At 49.8% G+C, this 17,270-nt stretch overlaps 1 protein-coding gene across 7 annotated transcripts in view; it reads left to right on the top strand.

The window, feature by feature from the left end:
• The window catches only part of Prdm11 (PR/SET domain 11), a 77,027-nt gene that overhangs the window by 37,087 nt on the left and 22,670 nt on the right, over positions 1-17,270 (top strand). For 6 of the 7 annotated variants that reach the window (XM_021646568.2, XM_060371755.1, XM_060371756.1 and 3 more), the window contains exon 5: positions 12,093-12,160. In XM_021646568.2, coding sequence (XP_021502243.2) covers positions 12,093-12,160 — 68 coding nt within the window. Of the gene's footprint in view, positions 1-12,092; positions 12,161-15,764; positions 16,187-17,270 lie in introns of all 7 variants that reach the window. The other variant, XM_060371757.1, reaches the window with a different exon arrangement.

A 17,270-nucleotide genomic window follows, 5' to 3' on the forward strand; every position in this document is an offset into this window, starting at 1 on the left:
CAGAACTTGTGACTGTCTTTTGGTGGCAGAAGGAGCTAGCATCTGTGGCACCGGTGAACATCTTGATGCAGGGAGATGATCTTAAGTTTTCTGGCTGGGTTCTTTCATGGAGGGAGACAGAAGGGTCAGAGTCAAATGGAGGCTGCTGGCCTCCCAGACGTGGAGGTTCCTGGAGGTGTTAGGTCTCAAACCCAGGGCAAACGGCTAACTGAAATGCCTATTAATGTATCAAAGTGGACTCTGGCTGCCAGTCTCCCTCAGCCCCTACCTGTTACAGGGTCCTCCTGGCTGGCATATTTTCTCCTCACCCCCACCCCGAACTCTTCAGCCCCTTTCCCCAGCTTGTCTTCCCTCTATAACTCAGCCATTTTGGCTAAGTGATCCTTTTGGTCTCTTGGTCTCCTGGCTCGCTCCTGGTCTCTTGGCTTCTGGTTCTGACCCCTCTTGCTGTCTTGCTTTCTCTCCCTCTCATGGCCCACTTCAGTCCAGACCCTTCCAGATGCCTCTGCCTGTGTTCTCCCTTATATGTGTATTAAAAACCTCAACCCATTAAGAGCAGTCGTGTCCTTTTTTTGTTTATTTTTATTCAGGAGGCAAGGATGCTGGTGGCCTATAGAAGTGAAACAGTAGGTGACAAGGCAGGTTCTTGTTTGGAGGAGTTTTCACCTGCAGAATTGTAAAAGAATGTATTTGCTTTGTCCAAAGTGTGTGTGTGTGTGTGTGTGTGTGTGTGTGTGTGTGTTTCTACAGTGATAGGAGACTAGATTAACAGAGGAGGACATCTGTTAAAATGTGCAAGGTGGTATAGGGAGGTAGCTAGGCCACATAGTGGGCCCTTGACTTTCAGAATATCAAGAAAAAAAAGGAGCTTCTCTCTCTCTCTCTCTCTCTCTCTCTCTCTCTCTCTCTCTCTCTCTGTGTGTGTGTGTGTGTGTGTGTGTATCCCACATATGTCAGATGTCAGGAACAGCTGTTTACCTCGCTGGGGAGCCCAGGGAGCAGCTTGGCCTACTCAGATGATAAATGAGAAAGGAAAGAAAAGACCTGGGTCATGATACTGACATGGGGCCAGAATCTGGAAACCCTGCATCGTAAATAAAATGCACTCATTGGCAAATCCTGTCCCCAAGCTTTCCTGGGTACGATCCCTTTCTTAGCCTTTTTCCTGGTCTCAGAAGACCTGGCCCTGTCCAAGAAAATATGTTTGCAGGAAGCAGTTACAGAGTTGGCTCTGTCACCGAATGAATGCTTGCCATATGGGCATCAGGACCTGAGTTTGATCCCAGAATGCATATAAAGTAAATCATGCTGTGGTGGCTAGCTCTTGCAATCTCAGCAGTGGGGAGGCGGAGGCCTGAAAAAAGGAGGGGAGTCGAAGTGTGTGTGTGTGTGTGTGTGTGTGTGTGTGTGTGTGTGTGGTATGTGTGTCCAGTCCAAGCCTTTTATAAAGTAGTTTAGGGGGTTGGAGAGATGGGTTAGCAGGTGAAAGCCTTTGCTGCTCTTCCAGAAGATCCAAATTCAGTTCCCAGCACTGGTGTCTAGCAGCAGCTCACAACTGTCCATCACTCCAGCTCCCTGGCTGGACCTCAGCACCTTCTTCTCGCCTCTTCAGGCAGCCTCACACACGTGGCATGCACATGTGTAAAAATAAGTCTTTTTTTTTTAAGTGGTTAGAACCCATGACGCACCCAGTTTCTGTCCCAGCTACTGCACTGTGCCCATTGTAGTGAAGAAGCAGCCCCAGATGACCTGGGAGTGGGTGGGGGCAAAGTGTGTTCCAGTAACATTTTATTTAGGTTCTAAAATCTGAATGGTATGTGATTTCAAATAAAATTTGAATTTGTTATAAATGTGTAAATCCACAGAAGTAAAGTTACATGAAGAAAAATATTTCAAAAACCATTCTTAGCCCCAGGAGTGTGTGAAAACCAGGTGGGTGCATGCTGGTGTGACTTGCCATCAGTACTTATCATGTGTCATCCTGGGTTAGTACCCCGGGCATATCTCCCATGCTCAGCGCTATCTTGTCTCTACTCCATATTCAGATTTTCCCAGCTGCTCGAGTCATGCCCTTTATGAAGGCCCTCCCCTGGAGCCAATTAATGGCCCACATGACATGGATGGTCACGCTTCTTTCTCGATGCTTACTAAAGCGTGCGGGCCAATAGAATGTTTATAAGGTGTTCCACAGCTTCTACTCATCCCGCTCTTCACTTCTAACCAACTCAGATCACGCATTTTCCCCACGGCAGTGCATTGTGGGGTGTTTGGAGGGAAAGGAGGAGGTAAAAACAAATTCACCAATAGAGCAACTTAGAAAGAGTTTGCCCCTCGCAGTTGAGACCAACGAAGTCATTTGAATGTGACATGCCCTAGCTTCGTAGCTAGTGTTTCTGGTGAAGTTCTTAGAGTCTCCAGACACCCAGATTCTCCGGGGTTGGAATGCCACACCTTTGCGTGCCGTGCTTGAGCCCCCTCCCCTTCGTGTGTGTATATAATGTGCATGTGTATCTGCACACCTATGTGAGCATGCCTATGGAGTCCCAAAGCAGACACCCAGTGTCTTCTCCAGTAGCTCCCTACCTCACTTATGGGGTGAATCTACAGGCAGCCTTTGCCTGGATTCCCTGGCTGGGCTTCCCCAGTACTGCCACGCCTGCCCAGCTTTCACATGGAGTCTGGGGATATGGACTCCATCTACCTGTGCAGCAAGCGCTTTATCCACTGAGCCACTAACCTAGCCCCAGCGATCTCTTTATTCCCCCCTTCATCCCCCGCCCCGTGTTTGTCCTTGGCTTTGATTACCGCTACCGCTGTGGGGAGCTTTGCCTGAAGCAAGTATTTATTTACTTACACAGTGTGCATCCGCCCTTTGGTCACTGTCTAGTGACGAGTAGTAATAACTGATAGCGCAAAATCAACTCTTCTGTGACACCAGCTACCTCGGCGTCATGAAACTCCGCCAATGGGTTTTCTGTAAAGGGCCAGATGGGAAACTCTCCCGTTTCCTGGGTCACAGTGTCTCTCGCAAGGACAGATGTCCTTAGGACGGTGCTGTAGCCTGATAAATCCAGAGTATACTCGGGTCACCTCCTCTGCGCAGCATCCTGCGCTGTGACACGGTGCTCTCTGCAGGCCCAGTTGTCCCTGTGACTGCAGAGGTGCCAGGGTATGATTCACCGCTGCTGGAAACCTTTCTGAGCTTCAGTATGGTACTTCACATTGGCTTTTGCTTCCTCCTCTGACCAGTCCAGTTTATACTCATGTTGCCTCTAGGGCAGGTAGATCCGTCTAGGTTTCACGCCCCTGCTCAAGGCTCATCTTGCTCCAAGCCACCCTTGCCAACCCCACCTCATATAATTCCTGAGATCTGCTGTAAGACCTGAAGAGATGCCCTTTGCTTCCCTGGGAGCCCACTCCTCACCCTGAGGAAGGGGTAGATGGGTGGTACTGACACTGCTTTTGTGGGGCCAGATGCCCCTCCCAGGCAGAACCATGAGACCCTCAAGGTGAAGCAGTGTCTGAGGTGGCCAAAGGACTCTGGATAGTTCAATCCTGGCTCTTTAACTAACTAGAAGTATGGCTTTGGGTTTGTCATCTGTTCTCTCTGTGCTCTAGCTTTGATGTGTGAAACAAGCACAGCCTCTGGAAGACACCCAGGATTTATAAGTATTGATGTTCAGCGGGCCTGGTGCCTGTGGTGATGAGCAGGTGACAGGCTGCTTTGATTGTCCTTGGCCAACTTCACATGGCTTCAGAAAGGGCTGGAGAAGGTGAATGTGTCAGACTTGGCTGTAAGATCTGGGTTTGTGTGAATTAGGCCTCATTTCCCACACCACAGGGACATAGATAGATAGATAGATAGATAGATAGATAGATAGATAGATAGATGTTGTTTAGATAGATAGATAGATGTTGTTTATGGTGATGGCTACACAGAAATAAAGAAACCCATCCCACAACAGTTCTAGGAAGAATTGGAGACCACCAAACTCGCAGAGGCAGAGACAAAAAGACTGGCAGTTGCTGAGAGCTGGGACACAGAAAATCAAACCTCTGTCAGAGAGTGCCAAGTGTCCATCATGTAGGACATTACTGTAGATCTCAGGGGCTTGGAATGCATAGTGTTGTGTCAGGGCGGCCAAGGGCAGTGCGGATACTTCACGGAGTCACAGTAACAGTGGCCCTTAATGCAGAAGCAGGAGGGACCCACGGAGGCAATGGGCATGGATTGTGCTGATGTATCAAGATGGGTACTTCTCAGACTCATCAAGGGCAGTCTGTTACCAGTGAGCATGACAGACCCCAGGAAGGTGGTTTTACAGACAGAAATGTGATAAACAGCAGTTTTAGAACGGTAAAAGGAAGTACTCATTGTTTTTTTGCAATGACGACAATGGACTAAACCTCTGAAGCCATAAGCAAGCCCTCAATTAAATGCTTTCTTTCATAAGAGTTGCCTTGATCATGGTGTCTCTTCACAGCAGAAGAGCAGTGAGGAAGACAGAGGTTGGTTCCAAGGACTTGGGTGTTGCTTTGGCGGGCATGACCATACTGTTTGTGGAGGAACAGGGAAGACTTTGGGACTTTGGGCTAGAAAAGTGACTGGAAGCTTTAAGCAGGACTTTACGGGCCACTTTTGTAGGAGCATAGAAAACAGTGCTGGGGGCAATTTGAACTGTGGGAGCCCAGAAAAGAAGTTTCAGAGGGGCAAAATATTAGTGAGTGTTCTGGAGACCAGTCCTGTAATATTTTAGCAAAGAATATGGCTGCTTTTATCGTTGTCCTAAAAGTCTGCCCGAGGTTAAATTGAAGAGTTTTGGGTTAATGGCACTGGCAGAGGAGACCTCAAGGCTTGTATCGTGCAGCTATTAGTAATCACTCTTATGCAGACTTATAATGAAAAAGAGCCAACTGGACAGCAAGCAGTACAAGATATGCAGTTTGAGGAGAAAAAGAGCACCAGGGAAAGTAATGTGGGAGCCAACGCCAGTGCCCAGAGCCATAAATGCTTAAAGCAAAGCCTGATGCTAAAAGTAATAAAAGGTTTGGTGACCCCAGGATTCAACCTCAGGACAAGACCCCACCCAGCTAAGGTTCTAACTTAAGTGGTGAAGGACAACTTCAGTGACAGAAAACTGATGCTTATGTAGTTGAAGGAGGGCCAAGATCAAGCAGCAGAACTTGGCAGCTTTGGCCACGGGGTTCTGGCTTTAGAGTCAAGGAAAGGGGTGTGGAATCTCCCCTCAGGACTGAGTAAAGCTGCTGAGGCCAGGCATGTGTCAGGGCTGTCCCTGCATGGAGGCCCAGAGAGGCCATTGTGTGAAGCTGTGAAAGTGAAGCCTGAACGGCTCAGAGACTCCATGATGTTGGAGATGCCAGAGTCATGGGTTACCTGCCGTGGAGAGCTGCTTACAGGGAGTGGACTCAGCCTAAGAGAGAGAAGTGTGTTGCAGGCAACCAAGCTGAAAGGAGATGGAGATCTGAAGACCGTTTTGACATCAGACATAGAGATGCAGAATTTGGAGTTCGCCATGATGGGTTTTGGTCTTGCTGTGTTTTATTTCCTTGCTCTGCTCTCTTTCATCCCTTTTGGAATGGTAATGTATACTGTGTGCCATTGTATGTTGGAAGTATGTGATCTGCTTTTGATTTTGGTTTTACAGGGGATTACAGTTAAGAGATTGCATGAACTCAGAAGAGACTATGAGCTTGTAAACTGTGATAGACTATGGGGACTTTTGAAGTTGGCTGAAAGCATTTTTGCGTTATGATATGGCTACAAGCCTACGGGGGCCAGGGAGTGGAATGTGGTGGTTTGAATAAGAATGACCTCATAGGCTCATATAAGCATGATTAGGAAGTGTGGCTTGTTGGAGGAAGGGGGTGGGTGTTTTAAGAGCCCGTGTCAAGCCCAGTGTTGCTCTCTCTGTCTGCCTATGACCAGGATGTAGCTCTCAGCTACTGCTCCAGCACCTGCCTGCATGCCACCATGCTCCCCTCCATGGTGACAGTGGATTAACCCTCTGAGACCATAAGCTTCTAGTCAAATGATTTCTTTCACAAGAGTTGCCTTGGTCATAGCGTCTCTTCAAAGCAGTGGAACAGTGACTGAGATTTCTAAGTCTTCACCATTTTGTCCCTAGAGCTTGTCACTGTAGTTGCTCTCTTGGTGGCATTTACTGAATGATTGACTGCTTGAATCAAGAAAGTCCTGAATGGTAATAAGGCTTAGCCAATGAACACTCCCTGGAAAACCTTTAGGCCCGAAGCAGCCACAGAGGCTTTAGGCATACCATGTCTTTCCCAGTGCAGCTAGAGCCCTCTGCTCTGTTGAAACTATAAGGGGCCAAAAGGTAGTTAGTACCACTCTATGTTAACTGGCAGACACTACCCCCACACCCAGAACTAACACCAGGGAATGTTTAGTCATGACGCCTCATGCCTTCTGCTGTGGTTAGGGTGGAAAGGCTGCAAGGTTCGTTCTCACTGGCATTACCGGGAAAACCAGTGAAACACTTGCCCAAGGCTGCACATGCAGGTCCTAAACTGTGAGCTGAGATTTCAGCTCACTGGGAGCTGTGATGTAAGTGTGCAGGGTTGACATAAGGACCGGAGGCTCTGCCATTCCGTAGAGGTCCCAATCTGTCACCTGGGGAGACTGTGGAAGAGGAGAAGCCTGAAATGCTGCACATTTGACCTTTAGATCTTAAGCAAGTATGTTCGCACTTGTTCCTGTGTGTGCAGGAACACGTGTGCACGTGTGTAGAGGCCAGCATTCAACCTCGGGCATCACGCTTCAGAAGAGGTCCGTTTTCCTTCTGTTTCTGAAGCAAGGTTTCTCACTTGCTGGAGGGACTGCAGAGTGGCTAGACTGTCCATACATCAAGCCCCAAAGATCCTCTGTGTCCATCTCTTCAGGGTCAGGGTTACAAGGTTACATTTATGTCCAGCTTTTTTATTTGGGTTCTGAAGGTTGAACTTGGATGAAAAAAAAAAAAAAGAAATTAAAAGGAAAGAACATCTGCTCCTAGGCATAATGGAGGAGAAACTTTAGTGTAGATAAAAGGGAGAAAGAGCATAGTCAGAGGCTGGTAAATCTACAAGAGTCCAGAGTAGGCGTGACCAGACTGAGCTGAGCCAGGTTGGGAGCGGGGGAGGAAGAGGGAAGAGAGGGGAACCAGGTACAGCAGCCAGGAGGCCAAGAAAGGACTGTTAACCAAAATGGTTGATTATATTGGGAAGGACAGCCTTGCCCCATGGCATGGGGAGTTCAGGGTAGGGGGCAGGGTATGCTAACAACACCCTGTAGGTACTGAGGCATGCTGGGAGAATCTGGCTGCTGGGATTGATTTGATATGTCAAATAGGCACCTCAGCTCCTTGTCCCAGGTTTTGAGACTTACCAGAACTCAGGACTTCATGTTTGGATGGCAAGTACTTTACTGAAGGGGTCTTCTTCCCAGTGTCCTTTTCTGAGATTTTGAAAGCGCAAAGGGAGGTTAGGCTCATGCACAGACAGAGAACACCCCGATTCTCTCTCTCCTCCTTTAGCAATAAAGGAGAGTGCCGCCCAGGTCCTCCGATCCTATAAGCATGGCCATAGCTGTGTGCTTGTGTGACCACCTTCTGGTAGTGGCAGACACGCATTTTGGTTCCTGGGGTGCTGATGCTTTTGACGTGCCTTGCTCCCAGATCTCCCACCTGGATCCCCCGAGTCCGAAGTTGGAAAGAAATACTTTGAATATGGTACTTCCCTACACAGAGTCAGAGTGTGTGCTAAATGGATTGGATGACTCCAGCGAGTGAGTGTGTGGTCCTGGGAATGGAACCCAGGGTCTGTGTGTGTTAACAAAGGGCCCCACTGTGCCTGTTGCTGTAACGGGATATGTGAGCCGGCTAAGTTGAGGCCTGGGCTCACAGTTTTGGTGGTTTCAATTCCTGACCACATGGTTGCTTTAGTTTGGGGCCGGGCATTGTGATGGGGAGCACGGAGGAGCAAGCTGCTACATCATGTGGCCCTGGATAGACACTGGCATTCCATAAGCACCTTGAAGGGTATGTCTTCATGACCCACTAGGCCCTGCAGCTTAAACGTGCCATCAGCTCTTAGTAGTGCTGAGCTGAGGACCAAGTTACTAACTCAAGAGCTTTTGGGGAACAGTCTAGGTCCAAGCTGTAGCCATACAGACAATAGTCAATTGTAGTAAAACAGCAGGGGAATGCTAAGTTATGAGTTACCTTTTTGTTTTGTTTGTAGAGATAGGATTTCTCTGTGTGTAGCCCTGGCTGTCCTGGAACTCACTTTGTATTCCAGGCTGGCCTTGAACTCACAGATATCCGCCTGCTTCTGCCTCCTGAGTGCTGGGATTAAATGCGTGTGCCACCATCACGCCCGACTCTGAGTGTTACCTTTTAAAAATCTGAAATCTGTCGCCTTGTAAGTTTTGGTGATGTCTGTGTCGGTTTAGGAAAGTCCAGCAAGGTAACAGTTGGCCCTGGTTATGACAGGCTAGCTCTGTGTACCCACTCATTGCTTCTTTACTAATCGACACTTAGGGGTGTTTTTTCCCCCTTAACTTGCTTTTTACCTAAAAGGCTTTGTTCCATCATCGACCAATCAACCAGGATTCTACCACTTATATATACACTAAATAGGGAGGTGGGTTGTGGGTGGCAGAGCCCTGTGCCTTATCTTCATTCCTTTAGACCTGGTGAGGGGGCCTCTCCTTCAGACTCACAGCTAACAGACGTATAGCATCAGCAGAAATGTGCTTTGTCACTAGGGTTCTGAAAAAAGTAATAGGATGTCATGGAGCCAGGGCTGTGGGAAGCCAGGGCTGTGGCAGGAGAAAGCTAGCTCAGATCAGGAAGGCCTGCAGAGGTGACATAGTTGAGATCCACAGATCAGAAGGGAGCAGGTACCCACAGCCTGGGGAGGAAACGTTTGACCAGGTTGTGGCCACCGGGAGGCCATTTCTGCAAACTCCCGACATTAGTTACTGCTGTTTGTCTGTAGTCGGGTACCCAATAGAAAAGGAAGAAACGCTTATTTTAGCTTAGGGTTTCAGAGGGATTTCAGACCATCACATCAGGAAAGGGCTGGCAGAGTGTGTGTGTGTGGTAGGGGGAGAATGTGCAGAAGACGCCTCACACCCGAAGCAGAGTCAGCCAGCTGGGCCCACCTCCTGCATCCTCACACACTTCAGAAGAGCGCCACCAGCAGGTCCACACTGTCAAAGCAGAAGCCTGCAGGGAACATTCCAGACTAAACTGTAACGTTTTCTAGATTTTTGCAGAAGAGTACTGCATGTTGCTCTTAGGAGAGGAAAATGTATGTGAAAAACATGGGGTATGGGGCTCCCTGCCAGCTTCAGGATGTCGTTACCCTCGGAGGGAGGACGTGGAAAGGAGTTGGAGGCAGAGAGGGTCTTTCTTAGGGATTTATAATTTGTATTTATTTGAGGTGTGTGTGTGTGCAAGTGTGTGCATGTGTGTGTTGACAGTGTGGTGCATGTGTGTGTGTGGTGTATATGGTGTATGGTATGTATGTGTGTATATGGAATGCGTATGGTATGTGTATGTGGTATGTGCGTGTAGTGTCTGTATGTGGCGGTGTATGTGTGTGTATGTGGAGGGGGAGTGTTGGCTGTGTGTGGCATGTGTGGTGTGTGCAAGTGTGTGCATGTGTTGGTCAGAGGACAGCTCTCAGGAACTGGTTCTTTCCATACTCCATTTGTGATCTGAAGATTAAACTCAAGTTGTCAGGCCCAAGTCCTGGTGTGTACAGCCACCAAGTCGTCTTCCTGTTCCAACGTGGGATCTTCCTGAAGCAAAGGGGAAGGTCTGAGGAGAATATGACTGGTGTGCATTTTGTTGGCTCTGGCTGTCAGCTACATTATCCTCTTATCATTTCTGAGTGTTTGAAATACTCCCTGAGTATGATTCTCTTATGATTATGGAAAAGAGATCTGGGCATGGATGTCAGCTGGGCTGACTGCCCCTCAGAACAGTGAAGTGAGGGACAGAGAAAGGCTGGATTATTTACCTTTCTCCTACTATGAAAACATACTTGACATAAACAGCTAGACAAAGGAAAGCTTATTTTGGCTCACCGTCTTGGGGGTGCCAGTCCACCATCATTGGTTCCATTAATCCTGGGCCTGTTGTGAGGTGGTGAGGGAGAAGATGTTAGCAGGAGCTGTGGGGAGAGTGTTGACCTTATGGTGAAAGGAAGCAGACAGCAAGGAAGGAACCCTTCACAGCATTCCCCAGGTACATCTTCTGAAGTTCTCAGCAACTCCTAAAATAGCACCACCAGCCCAAGACCGTGTGCTCGGCTCAGGAGCCTGAGGTGCACCCTTCATGTTCAAACCATAACAGGCCAAGATCAGTCAGCCATCTGGGCAGGGCTGGAAGGCTATGACCACAATGTGAATCAGAAGCTCAAGGGATAAAACCTTGAGAGGACATGAATGGGATGATCTGATTTCAATTGACAAAAATTTGTTCTGCCATCATGAGGAGAAAGGCTGGAACACTACCACCAGCATCCAGGGGCTTGTGATTGCTCCAGCAAGTCCTCAAGGAACTAGCATCCATCTAACCCCCATTTCCACAATCAGAAAAGTTTAAGTTGTATGCTAATTATACCTCAACTAAGCTGTGGAAATGAGGAAAAGGGAAACCCAAAGAGACAAACGAGAAAAAGACAGATCTTCAAAAGGAATCAGTAATATTGAAATTGAAAAACATTAATCAAATGAGAGATGCTCATTAAAAAGGAAGCAAAGATGTTGGTGAGTACCTGTAATTCCATCACCCACGAGGTTGATGGGAGGACCGAGAGTTCAAGACCAGCCTGGGCCACCTAGTGAAGGTCTGTCTCAAAAAAATTTACAAACCAAAACGAAAACAAAACATCTAAAATAAAAGCAGGTGAGGTAAGAAAGGAGAGCTATGGTAGATGGAAGAAACTGGAGTAGACAGAAGAGACGATTAGTGAATCAGAATAGAGAAAATTTCTGAGAATTTTTCCTTGCCACTGCTCCGAAAGCAGAGCAAACTATGACGAGGCAGTTAAAAGACGAAGGGGATTGAATGAGCTGTTCCAGGGTTCAGGTTTATTTTTTATTTAATAGAAATTCTATCAGAAGAGAATAGAGGCAATGAGGGGTTGTACTAAAAAAAAAAAAAAAAAACAAAAACAAAAAAAAAAAACGTAAAAGCTGAGAAATTTCCAGAACTGAAATGCAGAGGTGCTCACTTAGTAGTGAAGAGAATTTTATAATCTTTACTTCAAAAAACGCAGTGGAAAATGATGTCAAGTATTGAACAAATGGAAAGATTATAGACTGATTGCCTACAGAAGGTCCATAGTAGACTAACAGGAGGTTGCTTGTGCTTGGGTTGAGAGAGAAACAGACATACTAACTGCTACAGAAGCCGACACCCATGATCCCTGGTGTATCTGCCTTCCTGAGTGCCTCTCTTTCTGCCTTACCACCTTAACCTTCAAGCTTAAAATCCGTATCAGAAAGACACCTACCCTCAAAAGAAGAAATTAAGGGATAACCTAAAATTCCATTGTCTCACTGGCCCTCGATATGCAGAATGACTGAGCAGGATAGACATTTGGACACAACCCTACCCCAAGTCCCAAGGGTCTTGACTATTTGAAGTTTGGGGAGAGGAGGTGCCCTTTTAGATCACAAGTGCCTGGGTTCCGGTGATGACCTTCATCCCCTGCAGACACACCGGAGAGAGAGAGAGAAAAGGGCCGTGTTCAGCTTTGTGGTGCAGCCCGGTACCTGTGGGGAGTGGTGATCATGGGCTATGTTGCCAGGATTCCGATTCCCCCACCATCTCCTCTTGGGTCTTCTCCAGGGTCTCTAAAAGAATAGGAGTGGGTAGACAGAAGGCAACAAAGATTCTTGACCCTAGATGGGGTGGTAATGGAGACAGTGTAGGAGGGCAGAGGGAAGAGAGGTGAGACTGGGGCTGGAGCTGAGCCCTGGGCCCCAGGTAAGGAGCCCAGGCATGTGAGAGCCCCTTCTCTAATGCCCCACTCTACACAGTCTCTCTCTTTTCCAGATTGTGGACAAGAACAACCGCTACAAGTCTATAGATGGGTCGGATGAGACCAAGGCCAACTGGATGAGGTGAGTCCATCCCTGCCAGCTCCAGTGGACCTCACCAGCCTCTGGGATGAGCCAAGGGAGTGTCTTGGGCCTCCAGGCCCTCAGCGCTCTTTAGGCTGCTCCAGAACTGCTGCTGCCAGGGTCTAAGAACTACCTGGCTTCCATCAGAGGTTCTAGAGGTGAGCCTGCGGCCAGACCAGTGGGCTGCAGGAATTGGGCTGCGGAAGTCAGGCTGTAGGCCATGGCTCCTGGTAGAACTCCTGCAGAAGAAGAAAATATCTACAGCCTAGGCTGGACCAGGGACATTTCTCCCAAAGCGGATTTCTGCTGCCTGGGTGGCACCGCTCCAGGGAAGACCCAGAAGTCATTCCATGGTTGTGGGAGTGAAGGCTTCTGGCATCTCCACCTTTCTTTCCCCTGGGGCTCACACTAAGCCTGCCTGTTGATGAGCATGGGTTTACGCCGGCCCAGCCTGTGGTCCAGGAGAGTGTCAGAAGAGTCCCTGAAGTCTAGCCAGAGAGAGCAGAGAATTGAACAAGGGGCCCTCCCAGGTGGCCATACTGAGTTGGGATCCATGCTCAGAGCTGGCCTGTGTGGTATGTGTGGTACTACTGGGTGTGTATGAGGGAAAAGGTCAGGGGTCTAGCTGAGACCCAGAGCTGGCGACAGGGCATTTTCATCTGGTTGAGAGGAAAGGGAAGCCTTCAAGGACCCAGGGGCCCAGGCACATCATGGGTCCAAGGCCCTGTCATTGTACAGTCCTATGAGTCTCAGATTGGTGACCATTGGGGGCTGATGGGAAGACAAGAGGTGAGGACAGGAAGGGATGTCTCAGGCAGTCCGAGCACATGACGAGGAGCTGGTTGCAAGTGGGGCATCGTGAGGGGGGTCTCTTTTGTCCCTCTCAGTGGCCTCTCTGTCACCTGTGTGTCCTCAGACCTTCAACCTCCTCTTATGGAGGGCACAGCTGTTCCCACTGCCCTGAAGTGGTGCAGCACCAGCGGCCACACCGTGCCTCCTCCTATACAAGCTAGCCAGCTATCCCTGAAAATGGCACAGGACATTGGGCTTGACATTCATAGCCACCTTCTTCTCCCTGTGTCCGAAGGTCCAGACAGGGCCTCGTATCCCTTATGCTGAGCCCTACTTCTGCTCATATGCAGGCTGGGCGCTTGAGAGTAGGCCAGCTCAGCCCTGAGCTTTTCTGCCCTCTGCATTCTTACAGGCTCACACCCGCCGCGTCTTAAATGGCAGAGAGGCACAGGCATGTGCTGTGGGGGTCGAGATAGACTAGAAAAGAGCCTTTGTCGTGGGTCTTTAGAGGGGCTAGGACTTTGTTGAGCAAGTGTGCCCAAGCCTTGCAGAATGGCTGTTAATGGAGAGCACAGACCAGACCCTGGCTGGGCCTTTGGTCACTGCAGTCAACTGACAGAGTGGGTCTGATGCGTCCTGGCGTCAGGCTTTTGTGCTGTCACCTGCAGAGCTCCAGCCACTATGGCTTAGAGAGCTGACCTGTCCCTTGTATTCTCATTTCTGAGCTTTTGTCTGGGAGAAAGAAAGGGCTTTCCCACAGTCCCTTAGAACATAGTGCCTCGTCTCAACCACCTCGGCCGTTGTTTAGCGTTCCAGGACTGCTGATGTAACTTGGTTGGGGATGGGTCTGGGGCATCACAATTTTACAAGCTCTATATAGTGGCTCTGATGTGGCCACTCAGGCTGACAGCCGTTGCTCCGTGCTGGTGGTCATGCCCCAGTCATGAACTGAGACCCGAAGCAGGGCAAAGTCTTGCTCATGTTCAGGTCATCCGTGGCAAAATGTGGACTGGGCCCCCGTGTCTCAAGCCACAGTCCTTTCTGCTAATATACAAGGGACCAAGCAGAGCATGGCTCCTTGTGACTATGGTGGATGCAGTGGGCTGCCGTCTGCTCCTCCCACCTTTATTGGCATGACTCTGTCCTGCCGCCACTAGCCTGTCCTGACTAGGTGGCTCCTGGGTGGTCTTAGCTGATGTGTCCTGACTTGGGAAGGTTCCAGGATCCAGTGTTTGTGTTTGTGTGTGGCCTTGCTTTTGGTAGCTCTTGTTAATTTACAGACAGTCTGAGTTGTGCTGCCATGGGCCAGGGGCTTGGGGCTGATGTAATGGATCAATGCCTTTATGGAATTAGTGGTGGGCCAGGCGAGGGGTAGGTATTCACATCTTGAGTGTTAACCTGTGCAAGCTCTGCATTACGTGTGCTCTGCGCGCAGTAATTCTCAAAGAGGGGCACTTGAGACATGCGTGCCTTTAGAGTGCCTTCAGACATTTCAGAAGGGGTGCAGCTTCATGCATGGGTACTCCTGGTTTGTGGGGGTAAAAGGTAAGCGTGTTATTGAACGTTCCATACTGTACAGTAACCTCCTTCTCTCCTAACACAGACTCTATGAATGCCCATAGGGGAATAATGGAGGCCCTGAAGGCTTCACCCTAGTTTTAGAGAGGCCCTGTGGTCCCCAAGGATGGTCACAAGTCTGAGTGCAAGGCCTTTGTCCCGAGCTGGGTACCGAAGCCCCTAGTTTTCCTTTATCTGATCATACTCTGTTGACTGGGAGAACTGAGAAATAAGGTTTGAGGAACTGAGTACTGCCGGTCTCCCTCCGGATGGTTTGGGATCGGAGCTTCCCTCAGCACCCTGCTTCCTCCTGGGTGGAACTCCCGTTTTAAAGCTATGGTGAAAGGCGGGTAGAACCACAGTGTGGAAAGACTGAGTTCCAAAGCCAGAGCAGGTGCAAGGTCAGGTTGGAGATCCTCAGCAGAATCCAGGTTATCCTGGTGTCCTTCCAACGGTAACGCATCTCTGGGGGCCTCTTATGGGTGCCTTACATCTTAACTAGAGTGCCACAGCAGCCGCCCCGTGAGGAGCCTCTGGTGGTGCCTCTGAGCACACAGGGAGGTAAGGGACATGGGGGGCACTGGAAGAAGGGAAATGAGCCCACAGGTGACAGAATAAGACACCCTACCTCTGTGGTTGCAACATGGACACCATCAGCCAATGCCACAGGCCACTGTAGACTATTTGTTTTTAGATTAACTTTGGATTTTTATATCTATGTGTGTGTATTCACACATGTGTGTAGATGCCCACAGAAGCCAAAAGGGGGCAACAGATCCATTGGACTTTGAATGACAGTCATTCGCGAATTACCTGATGTGGTTGCTGGGATCCAAACTCTAATCCTCAGAGAGAGCTGCGGTGAATGCTCTTAAACACTGAGCTGTTTCTCCAGTCCCTTAAGTTGTGAGAGCTCTTGTACATAGACAGAACCCTCAGATACTGGTGTGGTTGGCATCCCCACTCTGGATGGGGAGAAGGAGCCAGCAAAGGTTGGATAAAGTTGAACTGCCTGGTGCTCGAGGCTGATGAGAGGTAGGGTAGCCCTACCCTGCAGTCACTAGGCTCCTTACCACCTCCTTCCTGCCTTCCCTCTGAGGATGAGGGAGGGAAAGGCATCACTGTAGGAGGAGGGTGTGGAGGGGGCCCAGGTGGCCCCAGGCTTCCCAGATGGGGCCTGTGATTAGGAAGGAGGAGGACCACCCTCACTGACGGTCATTTACCCAATTATGCTTTGTGGGATATTCAACCCAAGGAACATGCTGCCCCTGGCCGAGCGTAAGAGGAAGCCTAAGTTCTCCAAGGAGGAGCTGGACATTCTGGTCACAGAGGTGACCCGTCATGAAGCGGTTCTCTTTGGGAGAGAGACCATTCGACTGTCCCACGCTGACAGGGACAAGATTTGGGAAGGCATAGCTCGGAAAGTCACCTCCGTCAGCCAGGTGCCCCGCTCCATCAAGGACATTAAGCACAGATGGGATGACATGAAGCGCAGGACCAAGGACAAGCTAGCCTTCATGCAGCAGTCACTGTCGGGCCCAGGGATCGGGGGCCACACCCATCCCATCGTCCTCACTGCCCACGAGAGGGCCATCAAGTCGGCACTGCTTACTGCCAGGGCTGGACACAGCTTTCCCAGGGCAGAACTGGACGGTACCGACAGCCCTTCTACCAGCTGTAAGTATCGCTGCCCGTCCATGGCCTGAGTGTGGGGGCTTGCTTCCTTAGGTACACCCATTCCCTTTCTAGCTCGGGACCCTCCCTGTCTCCCTGACTCTTTCCATGATCCCATCCTACCTCTGTCCTGTCTCCACTCCTTGTATGTCCATTCTGTGCCAGAAGCTGGCTTGGGAGCAGGAAGGACAGGGCTACATCTAAAACCTACACAGACACTTGTAGGACTAAGCGAGCTTCAGATGCATCTAGACTGTGGCCCGAGGGCCATAAGCACATAGCTATGAAGGTGGACTAACCCAAATCATAAGCTTGTTTAAAGCAATTACATTTACTTGTTTGCTTATTTGTTTGTGGTGCCTGGAGCCAGGAACTTTGTAGGTGCTGCAATGTCAAAAGGTTAGACATGCCTGCTTGAGATAGATTATTGTCCACCTTAGAGGAAGGATAAGGGCTGACCCAGCCCGGGACATCCCAGATTTCCAGCCTTAGGCTTGTGTGTTCCCCAGGGCCCACACTGGGTCTGCTGCTCTGTAGTCAGTGGGGCCCAGCGTCCTCAATCTGTGCTGCGTCTGCAAAGCACATGGCAGGAGAAGCTGAAGCTGTAGAAAAGACCAGGCCAAGCCTGGCTGAGGAGGATGTTTGAAGGGTGAGGAAGAGTTAACCAGGCCTGGTGCGAGGCGCACAGGAGGGGAGGGGAGGGGAGGGGAGGGCAGGCAGGCTGGGAACAGCATGTACAGGGCCCACATCAGGAAGGCACTTGGCACGTTCCAGGAACTGCAGAAGCCAGGGAAGCCCCATAATGGCCAGCAGGGGGAGGGGCACCACCGCAGCAGCCAAGTGTCAGGGCCCGGCCAGAGAAAGACCTTCCTGTGATTGCCTGGTCACTTGGTCAGCCTTGGCCGTGTCATCCGCTCTCCAGTCCTCTGAGCTTGATCTACTTCTCTTTAGTCTGAGCCTCTCGGTGCTCACCTGAAACTGGCTTGGGCTCCCTCCCTGTTCTCTTCCGGCTCCCCTGCCCCATCCTCTGTTTCCTGTGTTCTCCCACCTTTGCTTCCTGGGACTTTAGCACTGCCTTTCTACTGGG

This window comes from Meriones unguiculatus, chromosome 18 (assembly GCF_030254825.1).
Source record: "Meriones unguiculatus strain TT.TT164.6M chromosome 18, Bangor_MerUng_6.1, whole genome shotgun sequence".
Lineage (NCBI taxonomy): Eukaryota > Metazoa > Chordata > Mammalia > Rodentia > Muridae > Meriones > Meriones unguiculatus.